Source organism: Ostrea edulis, chromosome 1 (genome assembly GCF_947568905.1).
Source record: "Ostrea edulis chromosome 1, xbOstEdul1.1, whole genome shotgun sequence".
NCBI lineage: Eukaryota > Metazoa > Mollusca > Bivalvia > Ostreida > Ostreidae > Ostrea > Ostrea edulis.
In genome coordinates, this window is record NC_079164.1 from 71,004,122 (window position 1) to 71,027,996 (window position 23,875).

Genomic DNA, 23,875 nt, shown 5'->3' on the forward strand with positions numbered 1-23,875 from the left:
TGATGTTTTCAGAATGACAGCCTTACTGTGAGGATAATGGACGGTAATGGGGTCCTTCCGTTGAGACTTATGAAAGAGAAAACCTGAGGAAAATGGCCTTCACGTGCAGCAGCAAAACACAACCTACAACGAAAAAATAAAGCGTTTACATTATTCCACATCCTTACACGATTTACCAGAATGCTATAGATACTTCATGGCTTGTTTGTTGTTTCTTATTATAAATGAGTGACCAAATAATTACATACGCGTTACAATCGTAATTCAACTTACACTTATATTTATTTGCAACACGAGGAAACTCAGTGTAGAGTTCATATTATAACAAATCTCGCGACTGTTCACAATAGTACCTCGATGAATACAAAATAGCATCCATTTCTTAATTATAGGTTTCCATTCCCATACCTTCCCGAGGCGAATAAACAGCCATTTGCGGCTCCAAAACAGGAAATGGAAACGAAGATAGGCATAATAAAGGCGGCAACACCCATCATGCGTTGGCCCCATGCCTGAAAATAAAAGGATTCTGCAGTTAATCTATTCTTTTTATACACCAGGTGAAAAACGCCCACTCGGAAATCGAAGTAATTCCGCTCACCACAGCTACTGCATGTGATACGACAATCTCTTCTTTAGACATGACCCCAAGGTACCCTATGTTGGCCAGAACATAACAAGCTGTGGTCAGTGGAATTCCAACCATAATGGATATAGGAAGATTTCTAGATCAAAGAAACATAGTTACTCATTCAAATATACTCCTCATATGCAAGCCTTCTGTAAAAATTAACAAAGATTATGAAATATACATTGTATCTATTTTTCAAAATACGTCTTAAAACTCATTTTTAAAAGTTTGTTTTTAGATGTAGAATGTAAAAATTGTGACTGTTTTAAGTATCAAACCCAAAACAAAAAATATAATAAAACGAAAAACCTTTTAGCTATCGATCTTAATCATAGTGTTATATTATGATAATTTTACAGATATAAGATTTTACGTCATTTAATCGTGTATTATCATGTTTATTGTTGCATTCCTCTTCTTGCCCCTGTAAAGCGCCTTAGAGTAATTTGTTTTATTTAAGGCGCTATATAAATTTTATTCTTATTTCATTTTTCAATAAAACACACACATAGGTATTTTTTATATGCATTTTCTGATAAGAATTAAAGACGATACATGTAAGTCAATAACATTTATTGCGTTGACGTTAAGCACCACACTGGTGTTGCTGTGAGTTTTGCATAATCAACAGATTGCAAGTGTATTTCTAGAAAAGCATTCAGATCTGGGTGACGTGTATCATTCAGCACATTCGATTCATTCAATATTTTTATAATTAACTCTCATGGTTTACTCTTTATCTATAAAAAAAAAAACTATTATAACGAGCAAAAACGCCTTCTGAAAGGTAACTAAATGAAGATCTTCGGCCAGAAAATATTGATTGCCAAATACATGTAGCTGCCATTAGGCACACAGTGATATAATTCATATATATATACTGTGAATTTTACTAAAATTATTTACCACCGCAATTTCGGGCATACGGTAGCGGTGGTTTGGAGGCTCCCGTTCCACTTGTGCCTTGAACGTTAACATGACGTACAAATAAGAGTTATTGCTCCTTTGCCAAATGGTCGGCAATTAGAAGTGAGAGTCGCAAGTAATCAAATAATAACATAATAAAAAAAAAAGACTTGAGGTCCCGTCTCCCGACAAGCATTGGCAGGATAAAGAAACTTCCAGTCTACATTGCACGTATAAATTTGTGGCAATCTACAACTGTTGACGTATCGATATGAGTGAACAAATTATGATGTCCCATCACAGCGCCATTTGCAAAAAATAAGGATTCAGAGGTAAGCTATGAAAGGTGTAGATAACGAACAGCGATCAAATATAAATACAAACACTCCAAAATAACTACAGGACACTTGATACAAACAAACAAAATGAATGCTTGGGTTGATGAATATTTTAGCTTAATTTGGTTGTCATAAGTACAAACATCAAATTCCTTTTTAAAAAATAAGGATTTGTAAATTTTAGATGACGTTCAAAAGTTAAAATACATGTATATTACCCCCTCCTTATATAACTCAGTACAACCCCACTGTCTTTGGACTTAATTGAGAAATCATGGGAATAAACTATATTTCATACGGTAAATCGTATTCACTTTACTGATAAAACATAAATTTAGTTTTCATTTTTTGAAAAAATGTATATAGCAAGAGTCATAAATACACTAAATTCCGGTATCTGAATTGTTGAAATTTTTATAATGTATTATAACTATTAAAAATCGACCTAATAGTACTATACTCATGCAATAATCTACTAATTATCATAGAAAATAAATTTGGTATACCCTTAAAACCATTTCTTATTCAATATATACAATAAAAAGTCCAGGAAATGTTCGGATTGTCCGCTCCACTAAAAACTCGACGTTAGATTACTCAGTCTAACATTGAAGTTTCCAGTGGGCCGTGTGACGTCATCATTAGTATTCGCTGGTTTCGAGTTAATTCGTAACTATACATGTCAGCTCGTTGATTTCCATGATGTTCCGAGACTTTGCCTCTGGTTCCAATTGACCGGTTGCGATAGCTCAGTGGTAGAGTGTTCGCTTCGTAACCATGGTAGGGGGTGGATCGAAAGTCCGAGTCCCACTCATGCCATGGCTGCGTCAAACCTAAGACGTAAATATAGGTAATGATTTCTCCTTCGCCAAAAAACCCTTACTCCTAAGGCCCTGAGCGATAAGCATCGGTTTAAATTTTGTAGTAATTCACTTACAGTTGGTGACGTCTGAATATGAGTGAATTCTCGACCGGACGTAAATCAAACAACCTAGGACCATTTGTAATGAAAAGTGAAGATAACCAACAGTGATCAACCTCAGAAATTTTCTAAAAAATACAAAATAAAGAGTAGGGTAAACAAGGATCCCTGGACATACCAGAGGTTTGATTAGAGTCAAATATTCTGATCGGGTATACGGAGTAACTCGTAGTCAAAATCAGTATGTAAAGAACGGTCTAAAACTTGGTATCAAAGGTACCAAACAACATTTGACTTACAGGTTGAATTCCTGAATTAAATCATGATAAAGAATATAGAATTTGCGCAATGCTGAATTTCAACGAGGCTGATGATACCCCTTTAACATCAACGTACTTGTCAGTAGCCTGTCTCGATTTTAAAATTGAACTTTCCCAGAACATGCTCTCGCGTATCGAATTGCTTGAAAGACAAAATCTTACTATGTAGCTTATAATGGAAATATTGTTCTATAAATATATATGGTGAATTGACGATGGAGAAGCTGAATTCATCTCGTTTGTCATCAAGTTGTGTTGTTAGTTTGCCGTGAGCAGTAAAATATCCAAATATGAGCCATATAAGGAAGACTGTGGTTTCTTTCATTTCGAGTTCACTGGGATATATTTAATTGACATATAAATGAAAATTGCTATTGGTAATAGAGAAAACGTTGTAGATATGTCTAAATGTCAAATTGAAGACCACAGCAAAAGATTTTTTGTTCGTATGCAGAAACTTTAACAAAGTATATTTTAAATAATTGATCCCAATTCAAGATAAGAATTTTTAATAGTTACATTTTTATTGAAGAAACAGAATTAACAAATGTGTCCCTTGATTATTCAGATGACGATATCCAGACAGAGAGAAATCGCACAACAAATGTAATTAAGGCGGTTAAAGAGTAAATTTTGGCGTAATACGTCAGCGAAGTGTGTGGATCTAAAATTGAAAAATATTTCCACGGGAAATGAAAAGCCTCGAATATTTCTTTTGATAGATGTAGGATTACACGGGTATAACTATAAATTAATATGACTGAGTTTCAAGGTGCATCTACTTTTTGTTTTACCATTGGCCTTAGCCTCAGGTTCTGTTCAACAAAACACATGTAGCACTCGACTTCAGTCATTGTATATGAATAATCACGGCATTAGAATTTACCTACAATGTATCATCTTCATTGAAGTTATTGTACATAAATTCATCCTCAAAATGTTACCAATGTTAGAGCATTCGCTTTGTAACCAGAAGGTCGTGAGTTTGAGCCCCACACGTGCCACGACCGCGTCAATCATAGGTAGTGATTGCTCCTTCAACAAACGCTCGGCATTTAGAAGTGAAAATCTCGGGTCTTTCGGATATGACCTAAAAACAGTGGTTCCGTTTCGCGACAGACGTAGGAGCGTTTAAGAACCTCTGAGCGCTAAGCATAACATGACGTTTTTTTTTTTGGATAGTTTTAACTAGTAGCCAATGACGTCATAAGACACATGATCCACTCAGTTCAATGGTTTTGAAGATCCATCCTGTGCAACTGTTTCGACTATCTATACAGGCCTCGTCTAGAGTATTGTTATGTTCAGATGAAATAATTTTCCTAACATATAGAGAGGGCTGTGAACGGTCAACTCCTAGGGACCTGACCCAACCTCTGGAATGTCCAGGGTTTCAGGTTTGTCCTACTCTTAATTTTGTATTCTTTATGGGGTTTATGAGATCGATCACTGTTCGTTATCTCCACTTTTAATAGATTTATAACCTTCATAATACGAAAATTACCTTCCGGGGTTCTTTAATTCTTCCGTAACGAAGTTTAAGTTGTTCCTGAAAGTTGCAAATTAGCGAAGTAAGTGATAACTACATGAAACGAAAGTTTTGGGTTTTCATAAATGTACAAAATTCTAATCGTCTACTTTACCAGCCGTCAAAAGCCCAGAGACCGTTGTAGAATGCAATGGCAATGAGTGACACATCGGTCTCCGTGTCTTCAAACCCATCCTGGATGTTTTCACTGTTACCTGTGGTGCATGAGAATATTAAACTGCTGGTTTATAAACTACTCGGCTGGCTTCTAAATACTGGGGCAGTAACAAATGCCAAAGCCTCTCGTGTTCACTCTTATACTACCGCATTGGTAGTAACTGATTGATTGATTGTACATATATATTGTTTAACGTCCCTCTCGAGAATGTTTCATATGGAGACGTCACCATTGCCGGTGAAGGGCTGCAAAAATTAGGCCTATGTTTGGCGTTTACGGCTTTTGAGCAGGGAGGGATCTTTATCGTGCCATACCTGCTGAGACTTGGTTTTTGCGGTCTCATTCGAAGGATCGCCCCATTTAAGCGCCTCTTACGACAGGCAAGGGGTACTGAGGACCTATTTTCACCCGATCCCTACGGGGAAATTGTAATTGAACATTACTTATCAACTATATTGTAAATTAAAATTTACAAAACGAAAACCACAGCAAGTTAATAAGGTACTGGATTCTAGATCTTTTTATGAGTATTTATGTATACTGAGTCAAAATTAGAGTTTACTGTTGTAAGAAATACAATTTTTGGTCTATGTCTTGTACATGTACCTTGTGAAATCTTGATGATTCCGCCGATGGTTAGTATCAGGATGGCTATCAGCTTCACCACTGTACAGATATTTTGGATATGTGTTGCCATCTTTGCGCTGTATCCGTTGATGAATGCTATCACAACTATTAAAAGTACCCGCGATAGGTGAGGATAACGAACAGTGATCAATCTCATTACTCATAACTCCTATAAAGAATAAAAAATAGAGAGTTGGGCAAACTGACCCCTGGATATACCAGAGGTGGGATCAGGTGCCTAGGAGGAATAACCATCCCCTATCGACCGGTCACACCCGCTGTGAAACTCATGTCCTGATCAGGGCCAAGAACAGCCTAACACAATCGATATGAAACATGTCAAACAGCATTTGACCCAATGATAGGTAGTATAGGCAAACTAGACATTTATAACAACCGTAGGATTGCTTGTGTAATATCTTTGTCAAATCGTGTACTTCACGATGGCAGTAGCGGATCCAAAGGGGGGAGGCGCCCGGACCCACCCCCCTTTCATTCGAAAATTTTGCTAAAAAGGTAATAGTAACGCATCTTGAGGTTGGACCCCCCTTTGAAAACCAAAATTAATGGTAGAACCCTCTTTAAAACATTCCGGGATCCGCCCCTGCGAAGGTACATGTAAAATGTTAAGATATAATCTGTCTTAAATCTCAAGACCTCGAAATATACTGTAACTGAAATGCTTGGTTGAGTAGTTGCAAGTGAGAGACCTTCAAACATTTTTCTATTAATTAATAATTTACGTCAGCTCTATATCTCTAATCCGTCTGACAAAACCAACAAGTCATTGTCTTTAAGATACAAGAATTTGCCATGCATAAAGTATATAAAAGTGATAACATGATCCTTATCTTAGTCGCTCAGAATTAAAGTACAGTGTGGTATACATGTACGTCTGGACGGATGTTACACACAATTAATGATTAAATCTGTCAAGGGACAACAGGTAAATAATTTGCCCAGGTGATGAACAACAGCTACTAAAATATAATCTAATTGGTATATACTATTATACAAGGGTATGAAATGTGCCTGGATGATGCATAAAACACTTGAAAATCCTATGAAAAACTCTAAATCACTCTCGCAGAGAAGACTAGGTAAAGTAACTTTTTAAAATATAAAATACGCACTGGTAACTAAGTTAACCACTAACAAAGAAGTAAAGGGCCACTCGAAACTTCCGGTTTAATTTGATAACTAGGAAGAATTGTTTTAGCACACTAAAACAGATGTCTCCCCTTCCATTTTCCATAGTCTTTAAAACCATTTTAGGGATCATCTTTAAAGTGGTCAAAGTCAAAGACCAATCAGTGAGCGATTTACAAATGCTACCACACGCGATGCATTTAAAGTGAAGATTGTTTTACGCCCCGTTGAGAATATTTCACTTATACTGAGACGTCACCAGTTTTCACCAGTTTATTGGTAAAATACCACAAATTTCGGCACTCAGAGCCGTAGCAGTGATCTTTCTTTAACGCGACAACGCTTGTCTGTGATGTACAGATGAAAAGTGTTAGTCACGAAGAAATGATACTGGTGAAATATTCCCATTGCAACGATAGTTACAAATTATCCTGGACATCTAAGCCCAAAATATCCAGAAACTATCTCTAAATCGAATCTAAACGATACAGATACCGACTTTCACTTTCGACTGTGGTGGATCCCTTGACACCGTGCTGCATTATGAAAGTATAGAGCGACACTAATTCTTAACACTACATGTTATAAACAATTATCGATATTGCTAATTCTAAAAAAAAAAAAAAAAAAAAAAAAAAAAAATAGCATTGAAACCAGAAGTCACTATTATACTAGTACTCATGTATAAATGATATTCGGGTATAACAAGAATACTTACTAATGGCAGATAAGGAGACGGCTTTGATGGCGGACTCTGGTGGTTGACAATCTAGGAAAAAGGGCTTAATGGCGTATGTACCAAGAGACAGCGTCATAATGGCGAACATTGTCGGTCGTATGATAAACAATCCGACCTGTAACACAGTAAACATTCAATTAATCCGTGATTATAACGAGTCATTCGTTGTTATCTCAAATTTGGAAAATAACTAAATTATCAAATTCACCCAGCAGAGTATGAGAAGTACAATGTACAAGTATATAGAAAGGATTCTTTCGATCTTTCTGACAGTCCGACTTTGGTAGATATACATATATTTGACGAGACAATAATGGAACCAATGGTGTTGTTTGCACAAAGGCATTAACCAGTAAAATATTATTGAAATAGTTTTCCGAGCCATAAATGTGAAAAGTAGATACATTAGAAGAAGATACCTGCTCTAATGATTGCTTTCTAACATTCTAACAAGATCATTTGGATAAAACAGAAGTCACTTGGACATAAATGTTGGGATTTTTATCTACCAAACCAGAACTTTGCGGTGGAAAGACGTTGAAAATTAATGCTTTGTACCACTGTTGCTCAACGCAGATTGCACATATGTCAGGACCCTTAACCAAGGTTATTGGCCAAGGTCATTGGGAGACAGGGTTCAATGTCCCATTGTTCGAACAAGTGCTGCGGAAGTATATGTCCCGTTGTGACACCTCTATTTGACATATTGACTTACACTTACTACTACAGTTAACCCTCAGTATATTTTGTGTTTGTGTATCATACCAAAATTTCTTTTCCAATAGAACATAATGTACCTGTACAATGATAACCATGCCCTATGCTTTCGAAAACATGTTTATTTCTAGGAAATGAAAAACAAAACTGTTTGAAACATAAAAACACAAATTTTAAGAATATTAATAAAGTTCCCCGGCTTCTTCCGATTTAATGCACAATTACGAAGACTGCTTCAATCGTCCAGAATAAGACAAATCGATTTTTCACTTCCTGTGCCTCTGTATCTGTAAAAATGAAAACTAATGGCGACGGACAGTGATCAATCTCATAATCCATTATAAAGAATATAAAATTTTAAGTAGGGCAAATACGGACCACTGGACACACCATAGGTGGATTGATTGATTGATTGATTGATTGAATGATGTTTTCCGCCACACTCTACAATTTTTAGCTCACCTGAGCTGAAAGCTCAAGTGAGCTTTTCTGATCACCCGTATTCCGGCGTCCGTCCGTCTGTAAACTTTTCAAATTTTCAACTTCTTCTCAACAACCACTGGGCCAATTTCAACCAAAGTTGGCACAAAACATCCTTAGGTAAAGGGAATTCTAAATTGTTAAAATAAAGGGCCAGGCCACCTTCCAAGGGGAGATAATCAAGAAAAGGTAAAAATAGGGTAGGGTCATTAAAAAATCTTCTTCTCAAGAACCACTGGGCCAGAAAAGATGAAATTTATAGATAAGCTTTATTAGGTAGTGCAGATTCTAAATTGTTAAAATCATGGCCCCCGGGGGTCGGATGGGGCCACAATAGGGGGTCAAAGTTTTACATACAAATATATAGGGAAAATCTTTAAAAATCTTCTTCTCAAGAACCACTAAGTCAGAAAAGCTGAGATTTATATGAAAGCTTCCTTATATAATGCAAATTCTAAATTGTTAAAATCATGGCCCCCTGGGGTCGGATGGGGCCACAATAGGGGGTCAAAGTTTTACATACAAATATATAGGAAAAATCTTTAAAAATCTTCTTACCAAGAACCACTGAGCCAGAAAAGCTGAGATTTATATGAAAGCTTCCTGATATAGTACAGATTCTAAATTGTTAAAATCATGGCCCCGGGGGTCGGATGGGGCCACAATAGGGGGTCAAAGTTTTACATACAAATATATAGGAAAAATCTTTAAAAATCTTCTTCTCAAGAACGACTGAGCCAGAAAAGCTGAGATTTATATGAAAGCTTCCTGATATAGTACAGATTCTAAATTGTTAAAATCATGGCCCCCGGGGGTCGGATGGGGCCACAATAAGGGGTCAAAGTTTTACATACAAATATATAGGAAAAATCTTTAAAAAATCTTCTTCCCAAGAACCACTAAGCCAGAAAAGCTGAGATTTATATGAGAGGTTTCTGATATAGTACAGATTCTAAATTATTAAAATCATGGCCCCCGGGGGTAGGATGGGGCCACAATAGGGGGTCAAAGTTTGTTGTTGTTTTTTTTGTTTTTTGTTTTCGTTTTTTCTTCTTCTTTGATATAGTGCAGATTCAAGTTTGTTAAAATCATGGACCCCGGGGATTGGATGGGGCCTCAAGGGGGGCATCAAAGTTTTACATACAAATTTATAGGAAAAATCTTTAAAAATCTTCTTCTCAAGAACGACTGAGCCAGAAAAGCTGAGATTTATATGAAAGCTTCCTGATATAGTACAGATTCTAAATTGTTAAAATCATGGCCCCCGGGGGTCGGATGGGGCCACAATAGGGGGGTCAAAGTTTTACATACAAATATATAGGAAAAATCTTTAAAAATCTTCTTCCCCGGAACCACTAAGCCAGAAAAGCTGAGATTTATATGAAAGCTTCCTGATATAGTACAGATTCTAAAATATTAAAATCATGGCCCCCGGGGGTCGAATGGGGCCACAATAGGGGGTCAAAGTTTTACATACAAATATACAGGAAAAATCTTGAAAAATCTTCTTCCCAAGAACCACTGAGCCAGAAAAGCTGAGATTTATATGAAAGCTTCCTGATATAGTACAGATTCTAAAATATTAAAATCATGGCCCCCGGGGGTCGAATGGGGCCACAATAGGGGGTCAAAGTTTTACATACAAATATACAGGAAAAATCTTCTTCCCAAGAACCACTGAGCCAGAAAAGCTGAGATTTATATGAAAGCTTCCTGATATAGTACAGATTCTAAATTGTTAAAATCATGGCCCCCGGGGGTCGGATGGGGCCACAATAGGGGGTCAAAGTTTTTTTTGGGGGGGGGGTTGGGGTTTTTTTTCGTTTTTTTTTTTTGGTCTTTGATATAGTGCAGATTCAAGTTTGTTAAAATCATGGACCCCGGGGATTGGATGGGGCCTCAAGGGGGGCATCAAAGTTTTACATACAAATTTATAGGAAAAATCTTTTAAAATCTTCTTCTCAAGAACCACTGAGCCAGAAAAGCTGAGGTTTATATGAAAGCTTCCTGATATAGTACAGATTATAAATTGTTAAGATCATGGCCCCCGGGGGTCGGATGGGGCTACAATAGGGGGTCAAAGTTTTACATACAAATGTATAGGAAAAATCTTTAAAAATCTTCTTCCCAGAACCACTAAGCCAGAAAAGCTGAGATTTATATGAAAGCTTTCTGATATAGTGCAGATTCAGGTTTGTTAAAATCATGCCCCCTTGGGGTAGGATGGGGCCACAATAGGGGATCAAAGTTTTACATACAAATATATAGGGAAAATCTTTAAAAATCTTCTTCTCAAGAACCATTGGGCCAAAGAAGTTCACATTTACATGAAAGCTTTCTGACATAGTGTAGATTCAAGTTTGCAAAAACTATGGCCTCCGGGGGTAGGTTTGGGGCCATAATAGGGACTACGGTTTTACATGCAAATAGATATGGAAAATCTTCTGATATGGACCAAGGTGACTCAGGTGAGCGATGTGGCCCATGGGCCTCTTGTTCAGTTATATGGTGGCGCCCAGTTTTTATTGGTGGAAGAGAGAACCCAGATACAATGTGCCCGGGAAGAGACCACCGACCTTCCGAAAGTAAACTGGGACACTTTCTCACTTACCGGTGCGAGCGGGATTCGAACCCGCGCCGACAGAGGTGAGAGGCGTTGTGATTTTGAACGCGATGCTCTAACCACTCGGCCACGGAGGCCCAAAGGTGGAAGCAGGTGCTTAGGAGAAAGCAGCCCATGTAGACCGGTGAACCAGCCGTGAGCCCTGTACATGTATCTTGATCCGGTAAATGGAGTAATCCGTAGTTACAATCAGTATCTAAAAATAACCTAACAATTGATATGAAACACGTCAAAAAGCATTACACTTAATGACACATTGTATTTGCTTAGGTCAATCTTTTTCAGCACTATAATGACCATAGAATTCGCTAAATGCTAACTTTGATGGAGACTATTGAAAACACTGTAACATCAACTTCGTTGTCGGTAACTTGCCTTGATTTGAAAATTGGTCATACGCAGAATATGCTTTTGCTTATCAAATCAGTAATTTTTGGTTGACATATTACAAGATAGGAATGGTTTTCATTGAAGAAGTAGCTATACTGTAGCTGTCTATGATGTCAAAAGACATAGTTATCAATATATTTTTACTTAATCGTTCAAAATTACATGTATATTCCCATTTTTCAAAGATAAAATGCTTAAAAGTGAAATATCTGCAGTTTGCATTGGTAACTTGTCCCCGTTATTTGATAACATATTTATGAATATTTTAGATATTTTAGAATATCGTTATTATTAGTTTAATCCATGGAGTAGATGGTAGAATTTAATGATCAACATAAAGATGAGATACTTTATTACAGTACTTTTTTACAGTACATTGTGCATACAAGACTGCACTAAATCTTATAAATACTTCGTGAAAATCAATTCAAACAGTATGTCTGTAGTAAGTCATATGTTTACTTCTGATTGCAATTACATATGAATATTTTTCTTTTAAATATTTGAACATTATTTGTTTTCCAAATAAGGAGGATGTCTCATGTGTATTAGATGATTTTGAATTAGTAGCTAGTCTGTTTGTTGTCATATCATGTTTCTATAAAATGAAGCAATATACTCCAGATATTGAATATCTATCATTAACCATTACTATATTATGATGCATGTAACAGATTGTATTAATGATGAAATAATGATCAACACACCACTTAAGGATGGATTCTTATCACAATTCATGATCACATAAATTAGATAAGTGTGCACCATATGTACATTTATTTTCTAATGTCATGAAACATGTGGGCCACAGAGACACATTACTCGTTCCTACTTGTAGTTTTAACAGTTAACGCTAGAATGGGGGTATAGGGAACTTGGATGAAAAATTTTATATAACGAACAGAGATCAATCTCATCAATAACTAAAGATACAAAACACCGAGAGTATCTACTGGATATACCTGAGGTAGGAGCAGGTGCTATAGAGGAGTAAGCATGCCCTGTAGACCGATCACACCCGCCGTAAGACCTACGTCTTGATAAGGTAAACGAAGTGATAGGTAGTAAAATCAGTATGTATAGAACGGCCTAACAATGGCTATAAAACACATCATACAGCATTTGACCCATAGGGCTCACGGCGGGTGTGACCGGTCGACAGGGGATACTTACTCCTCCTAGGCAACTGATCCCACCTCTGGTGTGTCCAGGGGTCCGTGTTTGTCCAACTTTCCATTTTGTATTGGTTATAGGAGTTATGAGATTGATCACTGTTCGTTATCTTCACCCAGTGACAGGATTATATCATTATAACGACCATAGACTATAGAACATACTGGCTTTTAACAAGAACGTTAAAATTCCTGTAACATAAACTTATTAGTCAGCAGATTGCTTCGATTTAAACATTGATAATATGCAAAACATGCTCTCGCGAAGTTGAGAGACATAAACAACACATGCAGTGATAATGATACCGTAAATATACTTTCTGTGTAATCAATGGCGTAGTGAGTCACTTAAAGAAAAAATAAAGTACAGAACAAATCACGATCAAAAAATATTTTCAAAAATTTTGAAATAAATTATCAAAGACTACAATAAATGCACCAATAACACCGTCATTGGGACAAATGTTGTCTGACGTGTTAGTGTTAGGCCGTTCTTTACACACTGGTTTTAACTACGGATTACTCCATACACCATATCAAGACATAAGGCTCATGGTGGGTGTGACTGTCCGACAGGGGGTGCTTAATTCTCCAAGACACCTGATCCCACCTGGTATGTCTAGGGGTCCGCGTTCGCCCTACTCTTGATTATGTGTTCTTTATAGGAGTTTTGAGATTGATCACCGTTCGTTTTCTTCACCATTTCATTTCTAACTCAATACCCCTCCTGGGGTAAATTTCAATGCCCTATCCCTATTAGTTTCTGAATGAAAAGGTTTAGAAAATCATTTTCGCCTCTTAATATCATCCTATACCCCTATTTATGTTACGTCATTATGCTAAGTGTTAAGCGCCACGTTAGGGTAATTCTACACACAGAGAACATGGATATCATAATTTTTTTTTAGAATATATGTTCCTCATATTTACTATGATGCATTCAATCTGTCAGATGAAAGGTAACGATAACGAACAGTGATCAATTTCACAAGAGAAAAATTAATATATACTGTTGTTTTTTGGTCATCTTCGCTTGACCCCACTGGGCACAAGTTCACAGGGGCTGAAAAATATCCTATTTTCCCTCATATTTTGTGAAATGCTTACCCAGTCAAACAGAAAAGCTGGAATCGGTCCAAAGCACTTGTTCAGTTTTCCATACGTATGCATTAAATAAGAATGCTCGCCTCCAGACTTTGGTATCATGGTGCCGAGCTCAGCGTAGCACAAAGCAGCTGCAACAAAAATTATTAGCCCGTATCAGAGGTTCATGGGCTAGATTGCTCATCCAAGCAGTGGTATTTTAAAGACTTCTAAATAGTTTTCTTATACCTATAGCATATATATGGTTTGAATCTACGTAACATGACCATGTTAAGAATTGTACATTAGTGGTTTTTAAAAGTTTATTAGAAAGAAATCCTTTCCTTATAATCCCATGTAAAAGTTTGCATTCCTTGTGACCATTCACTAGCAGTAGAGGTCATAGTTCATGTAACAAAATATCAAATTTACATTTCTTAAGGAGTATCTTCCTTGTGCATAGCTCTGATCCTTAGACGAAATAATTTGACTCCAATCTTTGGCACTCTGGTTTTGTTTTTTAGTTATTGCAAGTTTATTGTTATTTCGGATTTCCAATATTTCAGCTTGAGCATCACTTAAGAGACATCATTTGTCGAAATGCGCATCTGGTGCATCAAAATTGGCACCGTATAAGTTTTACATGGCATATCAAATTGATAAGTCCACTCTTGTCGCAGTGTGAACAAACGTGAAATGAAGGTGATTTAAGATTTATTTTATTGCGGTTTTTTAGAAACATTTCTGGCTATCCCTATGTATGAATTTTAACAGCTAATAATATTATAGACCTGATGGTCGTGGTGTCCGCTATCAAGAATCCAAATAACATAAAGATGCCTACATCCTAATTCGACAACGTGTAACCTTGTGGTTTTTGAAAGGATTTTCAAAGATTCTCCCTGTACATGGGTATTTCTGTGCAGGTCTTCGAAACCCTGTTCTGGCCCCAGAGTAACGTTAATGATGTAAAACTTATACGGTACCAATTTTGATGCACCAGATGCGCATTTCGATAAATAATGTCTCTTCAGTGATGCTCAACCGAAATGTTTGAAATCCGAAATAACTATGAAGTTTTAGAGCTAAATATAGCCAAAAACAGCGTGCCAAAAAAGTGGAGCCAAATTCGTCCAAGGATAAGAGCTATGCATGAGGGAGATAATCCTTAATTTTGAAATGAATTTCTAAATTTTATAACAGCAATTAAATATACATCCGTATTTTCAAGCTAGTAACGAAGTACTTAGCTACTGGGCTGTAGAGACCCTCGGGGACTAACAGTCCACCAGCAGAGGCCTCGACCCAGGGGTCATAATGTAAAACTTATACGGTACCAATTTTGATGCACCAGATGCGCATTTCGACAAATAATGTCTCTTCAGTTAATGATATCAAGAAACTTGAATATGCACCAAATAAATATGTTTGCATGTCGAGTTAAGACAGTACATGTATATCCTTGTGGCTTTGGGGGGACTTATTTATAATATGTAAAGACCAATAAGGACACGACTCTTTTATTTTGAAATCGTCACTGGCGTTCATGAAAATGGATCAAAGGCGTATCCACCACGAAATTGACATTTTTACAAGACGAACGGTGCGTATTTTTGGTCCAGTCTTGTTGTAAGATGGTGTTTTGTTCTTCTCCTACTTCAAATTTAGAATAATTCTAAAGCCGTTAGTTATTGAATTCGGATACTTTCAGTCTGAAATTATGTTCCAAAGAAGGAAATGTTAATAGATCTAGATCTGCTTCAGAAATGAAATGATTACTGATAATCTTACCTAATGTGACGACAACTCCACACGCCATCCACGTGATCAGCCCTAGTCCCACAGACCCTGCACCTTCCAGCACGCCTTTGGGAGATATAAAGATTCCAGACCCTGTAACACAAGGTTCATAAGTAGTCTAACATGGAACCAATTCTGACAGTAATAATCACATACAACAAAACTGGAGGTATTATTTAAAACAAGCATGATAAGATATATGATACTAATTACAATCTTATCATTCGATGATGAATCTACCGTGGTTGACATACGTGTAACAAACATTAGAATCCTTAAAGGTTGACGTTTTGACAATTTACAAGGGAAACAAACAAAAAATCGCCAAATTTGTAACGGAGGATTAATCAGTTTTCGAAAATCATAATTTACATCTTTGTATGACAATTTCCATATGGAAATTACTGTGTTTAAGAATAAAACATAAAAAAATGAATTTTGAGGCAAGGATGAATATTGCCCTTTAAGAAATATGTCATTCAATCATATGTATTATTTGATTTGATAAGTGTTGTGCTTTATCTAAGAAATAACTTCAGCGCTTCATGAAAAGTATTCCGGCGTGAAGCATCGCAGTCATACCGTCATGAATGAATTTACGTTCTACTTTCATTTCTCTAGGAATTCCCAGCCGTTAAAATATATGTACTATATTTATTCAATAGTACTGTATCCATACGCACATTGTCTACAGTGTATAACAGCAGCGCTCATGAAGATATGTCTATCATTACAATTTGGAAATATAATCCATCTTATTATCCGATTCATTCATTCCCACGAGAATTATAAGGATACAGGCTTCTACTGATATTGCAAAATTAACAGTCCCGAATCATTCATTCGGGCCTCAGGGTGAAGTTGTACTGAATTCATCAACCGAAAAGCAGTAAGGGCATGGACAGGAGTGTCAACTTATATCTATCCTCAACTTCACTGTTTCCTTATTTCCCATGACAATCATTTAATTGTCATTAAACTTTCATGTAAAATACTCGAACCTAGTTGGTCGAGAAGCATTTTAAAAAAAAACATATTGTTATCCTCTGAGAACAGAAACCAAGCGCTTCAGGGTGACAGTATCTAGCAACGGGTAACAGTGCTTGACAACGGGTGATATAAAAATTGTCACATGGTCAAATTTATGCACGTACGGTTCGCGGTAAAATCGTTTGTAATAAACGCGAATACCCGCATTGATATACGAAATATCGCATGACAGCGATTGATCAAATATCAACAGACGTTAGTCTTTTTGCTTTGTTGATTATATAGCATTCAGTATAATAAAACGTAGCCGAGGTTGACAATGGTTTTCCCGGGGTGAACATTTTCAATGTTACCCTCAACTACATGCAATATTTATATATTGTTGACGAGACATTCTACACATTGAAAGGATGCATGTATCCACGGGAACTGGAAGGTAATGCCCAATATATTGCAAAATACTGTTTTACACACATATGTGAAATTTTCATTACCTTCTAGTACATGTGCGTATGCAATATTTTAGGTAGGGGTCTTCGTGAATGGAAATTGTTACCTACAACATATGAGACCTGTAATGTTCACAAGGGCATGATTTAATGGAAATTAAGTATAAAAATGAGTTTTTATCTTAAAAATGGGCTATAAATTGGAAAAGGGGTGCTATTTCAGATTTACAATCATATATGGCATGCAATAAAGGTACCTTTATGCAAATAAATATATCAAAATATAGAAGTCCTCTTGAAACTGGCATAAAGAATTAAGATTCACTCATGTTTGGTGTAATAATGTTATTTTAAACAAATCAAATAGCCAATACGTTAGATGGGAGTTCGAGGGGGGGGGGGGGGGGGGGGGGGGGTGTCTTTATCGTGCCACACCTGCTGTAACACGGGACCTCGGTTTTTGCAGTCTCATCCGAAGGACCGCCCCATTTAGTCGTCTCTTACGACAAGCAAGGGGTATGAGGACCTATTCTAACCCGGATCTCCACGGGATCCACATGAGAGAAAAATTCTCGAGAGAGACGTTAAACAAGATACAATCAATCAATCAATACATGTTTATATGAAAAAATTCTCACTTAGGTCATGCCAATTTGCAATCTAGTTCGTCGGATTCGCCGCTTCTATTTGTAATACATCCAAATTATATTATCAAAAAATAATATCTGCCCGCGTGTTCAAAAATATCTGCGTAAAATATTTTCGACTTTTTACAACAAGCGCACAAACGACCTTGATGCATGTGCCCGACAAATGACAGAATCGCGAGCTCTCGAAAAAATTTCCTAGCAGTATAATACGGTGTTTTAAATTATTCATGATATCTATCTTAACATGTACGATACTTCATAACACTGGATTGGAAGTTGTTCCTTATAATGCAATCGAACTGGAAGCCGAAGAAAAATTTGAAGCGCTATTCGATGTCACTCTTTAGGGAACATCGACAGCGTACGATTGATTGATTATATATTGTTTAAAGTATCTCTTGAGAATATTTCTCTCACATGAAGACGTTACCATTGGCGGTGAAGGGCTGCAAAATTTAGGCCTATCCTCAGCACTTATGGCCATTGAGCAGGGAGGGATCTTTATCGCGGCACACTTGCTGTGACATGGGTCTCAGTTTTTGCGGTCTCATCCGAAGGACCGCCCCATTTAGTCGCCTCTTACGCCAAGCATAGGGTACTGAGGACTTTTCTAAATCGGATCGACAGTTAACGACAAATTCACAAAAGGTTTTTGGTGATTATTAATTATGTGTGTTTTATCAAAATTTCAAGAAAATACTAAAAGCGATACATTGGAGATTTCAAAATTGGACATGTCCTTAGCAATATGCTTAGATCTGAATCGAAAGAGTACATGTATTTTTTAGGTATTTTATACAGGTCTAGGTCACTAAGAACATATACCGGTATATGAAAAAATACTCATTTCAACAACCCCCTTGGCACGGAAAAGATCGTTTCCATGATGTTCGAAAAAGAGTGGGCTCACTGGGGGCCGTCAGGGAAACTCAAACACTCACAACCAAACATCATTCAATTAGTTAACCGCAAATATTGCCAAAACGGCGTAAAACCTCAATCAATCAACTATTTCAACAGTTATTGATCATTGTACAAGAGCAAAGGTCTCTAAAGGTAATTTTTAAAACTTCAAGGTCACTCAGAAAATATGCATTTTAAATGAAAAAATCCTTTTTTCAAGAATATGTCAACAGTCATTCATCATTGAACGAACGATTTTCGGACAAAGGTCACTCAAGGTCAACGTATCGCAGAACATGCACTGTATATATGAAAAAAACTCGTTTCAACAATTGAATTTTATACGAATACTATTTGGACAAAGGTCATTTTAGGAAGGTCAGGATGAGACCGTAAAAACTGAGACCCCGTGTCACAACATGTGTGGCACAATAAAGATCCCTCCCTGCTCAAAGGCCGTAAGCGCCGAGCATAGGCCTAAATTTTGCAGCCCTTCACCAGCAATGGCGACGTCTCGATATGAGTGAAAAATTCTCGAGACGGACGTTAAACAATATGTAACCAATCTTCACTCGTAGGAACATCTCTTTATCAAGTCGTTCATTATATGGAGTAGTTCATTTGTTACATGCACTTCCGGGGAGCATAAATCAGTTTCACTGATATTCTTGTCTAATTTAGGCCATGACAATCCTTTGAAAACTTTGCACTCGACGAAGATTTTAGCCCAATATTGTTCTGTCATCAGGGTCTGAAATCCTGACCGAGGGGCGATTAATTTCAATTGTGGTAAAACTCCATGGACGTATTTTGTGTCATGCATGTTAATAGTACAAAATATTTCAATAAATCTAAAATTGTCACTCAGTTTGTTAGTAGTTGACTATGCACAAAGTAGACGAAGAGGAAGTGCTATTTATACACAAGTTATATATATATATATATACATACATACATATACACACACATGTATATATCGGTGTCCTATGGCCTGATCAAGGGACAGTGAATTTTAAATTTCCCTCGTAGAGACAGCTATCATGTATGTTCGTTATAAAATATGCAGTCAGACTGAGCTTGTTTCAGGATGTTCACAGATGTAATCTTTTAGATATTCACTCAGTGTAACAGGTCAAAATAAGTCATGAAGGCCAAAATAGTCACCTCAGACTTGGTGCCGAAAATCATTTTTTTAATAGTATAATTCGAAGATAGTCATTCTATAGGCTCTGGAAGCGTGGTGGGAACATTAATAGTGTAGGAATCGTGCTATAAACGCTAAATAAAAGTTTTGCAACATTGAACATTGCAAATGCCTTTTAAAAGGGAAGAGTTCAAACCCGTTTTGATATATTTAAATTGCCTTTGAATGTAAGTATAATTGATCTTAATCATTTCATCTGATCACAGAAAATTCCCGAGTCTCTATATACTGTGCTGGCAATGAGTCAACTGAAATTTACACTATATATGTATTGTTGAAATACATATGTACATCCTTTGTTGAGGATGCGGGGTTTTTTCTAATCACGATGGTTATGTATTAATCAGAAGGTATAACTCAGATCAACGATTCTAATTTCTTACTTACAAAAAAAACAAAAACAAAAAAAACTACCGCTGAACCGTGCAGAAACTACAGACGCGTGTTTGCATGTGGTTACATTATCATACGGTTGGTGGTTTTTTTAGGGGGGGTCGTTATTTTTTGTTTTGTTTGTTATAGATGATATGATAAAAGAACTCTAGAAAAATGGTTGTTTTCAGTGAATTACATAATTTAAAAAATTGAAAGATTGAATCATTTTTGGCACTATGCTGTTAGACGCCCACTTCTGTAGGTATTCTGAGACGTAGTAAAATATTTGATTATATACAGACGGGGAAAGGATTTAAATATCGACTTCTTTTAAATTAATGCAGTATCCCAGTAATAGAGGAGAAGTAACACTTTAGTGATAATAAAACCCTGTTATTGTCTGCAATAAAATCCTGATGTTACATCAGCAACTAATACCGATATTAACTTCTCCATTTGTCATGTAATAAGGTTTTTATATGCATCAAGTTTAGGTCCCACCGAATCAAAGTCACCTGGTTTCTTCATCCGTCGAGACGGTTCTGTACTGTATGAGGACAATGGAATATCCCCCCCCCCCCCCACACACATCAGCTTTTTTACTGGCAGAAAAGGTACAGACGTGTGTCACAGTCCCATGTTTAACTGTTATTGATTGATTACCTTGTAAACGGGATGTCCATGTAATTGTTATGTACATGTATATTTCGTATGACCTTGTTTACACGACCTTGAATAGTAGACAAAGACCTCTTCAGGTCATCCAGACGTTTACAAGTGTATAATACTCACACACGTTTGGATGCTCTGTTAAACCTTGGTTCAGATTTGGTTATAATCCTATGAGAAGTGAATTGTTGTTCTAACGGTTTGGCTGGTTTAAGAGTAATGACTGTGTCGGTAAAATATATAGGGCCTAGACCAGTCTACCTTGGAGCGTGTTAATGCCTGTGTCTGTAGAATGTATGTGAACTAGACCAGTCTACCTTGGAGCGTGCTCTAGGAAGTTGAAGCTTACACTTTCCATTGACAGAAATACAGATTTAGTATTTAGAACATCTCTCCTCTGGAGAATATATTTTTGGACTCTTCCCAGCACAGCTGTAAAGTAATTCTAAGCCTGCAATGACACTGGTAGAAAATAAAATACTTTCGCTTACATAAACTTTTCTTTCTACAGTATTTCCATATTTTAGTTTACCAGTAGTTTAGTGTCACCAAACGGGGGAGTTTTCTTTCCATAGAAAGTCCCCCCCCACCCCACCCCACACACACACACACACACACATTTATAGGAAATATTTAACACATTTTGGAAAAATCCAGATTGGTCATGTATACGGTTCTATTACATTTTTAACTTCAAGAACACATTGCTTTAGATCCCGGCAGCTGTGTGTATATACTTGTACCGGTAGCTGCTATAGATCCCGGCAGCTACGTGTATATACTTGTACAGGAAGCTGCTATAGATCCCGGCAGCTATGTGTATATACTTGTACAGGAAGCTGCTATAGATCCCGGCAGCTACGTGTATATTCTTGTACAGGAAGCTGCTATAGATCGTGACTGCAACGTGTATAACTGTAGTTTCTTGATTTTAAGACCTTATGTCCTCATCAAACGCAAACAATTCATGATGGTAAAGATATAACTTAAATTACAGCTTATTACGACGGTGACGACAACGAAAAACAACGGACAAGTTTCAATCAGAAAAGCTTCGGAAAGTTACGTGAGCCTTTGGTTCAGGTGAGCTAAAAAAGTTAGATTTCGAAGTCATTCCAAACCTAGGACATAAAACAGATTGGAACTGTCACAACTGAGTACATATTTCTTATACCTGTATGTAGTATTTAAAAAATTGATCCTCTCTGTATGTCTTCCATTTACAAGACCTAGGTCAACCCTTCTACAGAAAAGTTGTTGCAAAGTACATGTATATAAGATGATTGTACTAGACGTTATTTTCAACCGTAACATTGACTTTGGTAAAATCACATTTACCAAAGTATCATACAATGTAGCTTAGTGACAGTCATGAGCAACATTATATTTTATGCACGGAGTCCGAACAATATTTCAACATCTCGTTCAATCTCTACTTAGAGTTATCGTTCCTTACACCCACATGTACAATAATGTACCTCTGTCAACATCTTCGCTACCCAAGGGGTGACGATACACGTGTATCGTTACCCTTGGCTAGAGAAGGTGCTCTGTCAACGTCTCGAGGGTTTTATTCTTGTAAAACGGTAAAAATGATTAGATAAAATATGGGTTCGACTTGAATACAATTGACTTCAATTGTAAAAATATATGCAAATAAATATTGATTGATTTGATTTGATGTTTTCCGCCACACTCAACAATTTTTCAGTTATCTGGTGGCGCCCAGTTCTTTATTGGTGGAAGCGAGGACCCAGATACAATGTACTTGGGAAGAGACCAACGACCTTCCGAAAGTAAACTAAGAAACTTTCTCACTTACCGGCGCGAGCGGGATTCAAACTCGCACCGACCTGAGGTGAGAGGCCGTGTGATATTGAGCGCGATGATCTAACCACTCGGCCACGGAGGCCCCCGTAAATAAATAAATAATAAGCAGATGTCAAGTCTTTCTGTAACACAAGAAGCATTGAATTGTGTAGAAACGCGGATATTGTTCGATTGCACTACATGTATAGGTGGTACAGTAAATCTGCAGTGTAAAGGAAATATAAACTGCAATAAGTTGCTTGCCATACATTTTCCTGATATGTCATAAACTAGTTCTTAGTTTTATTTTATTAATCGTGAAGAAGTGGATTTACACGTGGAATAACACTGCTAATTTTGATACGTTGACAGAGGTTTATGCAAGTGTAAGGAACGATAACTCTGTATAGAGATTGCATCCTGTTGCCTTTAAGCTTTTGACCTAGATTGTGTACAAAACTTTGATGACGATCCAAGCAAGGGTTGCAAAGTGAGCTGCCAGACATATAGTTTATGACGGACATATACGTCGAGGGGGTGAATATATACATGTATAATATACCGGATTAATTACACATGCTGTGCATTATTAAAATTCACACGACACACCGGTGCATGCATATATATATATATATATATATATATATATATATACACCAAAGTTGGTATAAAATGAACGTACACCATGTAAGTAGGCAAAAACAGATCAAAGAGCATGAAATTTTATTATATGTAAGTAGGCATAATTTAAAAACCTTTATGAAAAACTGAGATAGCCAGGTTTTGATTCTGTGTTAGTCAAATATACAGTGGCATGTAACATTGATCTGACAAAGATCCACTGAAAACAAAAAGAGGCGTTAATTAAACTTAAATTAACTTAGTTAAAGGATCAATTTAAGATTGGAATTAGATAACAAATTATGAAAAAAGAAAACTGACCGAACATATATCTATAAAGGTGAAAGGCCCGACTCGGTGAAACAATCGACTTCTCTTCATTTATTATATCATATACCTAGTAGTGTATCAGCCCTGATACACCTATCTTGGCTAGGGTGAGACAGCTGCAAGTAGGTAGGGCTGTCTCGTCCTAAGGGCCGAGATATCTCTGTCTCGGCCCGTTGTCAAGGGGCTGTCTCGCCCTCAAATTTCAAATGGCTATTTCTTCTTTAATCTTTTGAAATCTAACATAACTACATGAAAAAATTATGTTAGACACA

The 23,875-nt window shown here is 36.8% G+C and overlaps 1 protein-coding gene across 1 annotated transcript in view; it reads right to left on the reverse strand.

Moving 5' to 3' along the window:
* Positions 1-23,875, reverse strand: part of LOC130052856 (b(0,+)-type amino acid transporter 1-like) — a 31,668-nt gene that overhangs the window by 5,298 nt on the left and 2,495 nt on the right. Inside the window, exons 2-10 of the mRNA XM_056158989.1 lie at positions 15,595-15,696; positions 13,828-13,955; positions 7,318-7,453; positions 5,430-5,555; positions 4,761-4,860; positions 4,622-4,666; positions 602-725; positions 409-512; positions 27-123 (exon numbers count right to left, since the gene is read on the reverse strand). Of these exons, the coding sequence (XP_056014964.1) occupies positions 27-123; positions 409-512; positions 602-725; positions 4,622-4,666; positions 4,761-4,860; positions 5,430-5,555; positions 7,318-7,453; positions 13,828-13,955; positions 15,595-15,696 (962 nt within the window). The remainder of the gene's footprint in view (positions 1-26; positions 124-408; positions 513-601; positions 726-4,621; positions 4,667-4,760; positions 4,861-5,429; positions 5,556-7,317; positions 7,454-13,827; positions 13,956-15,594; positions 15,697-23,875) is intronic.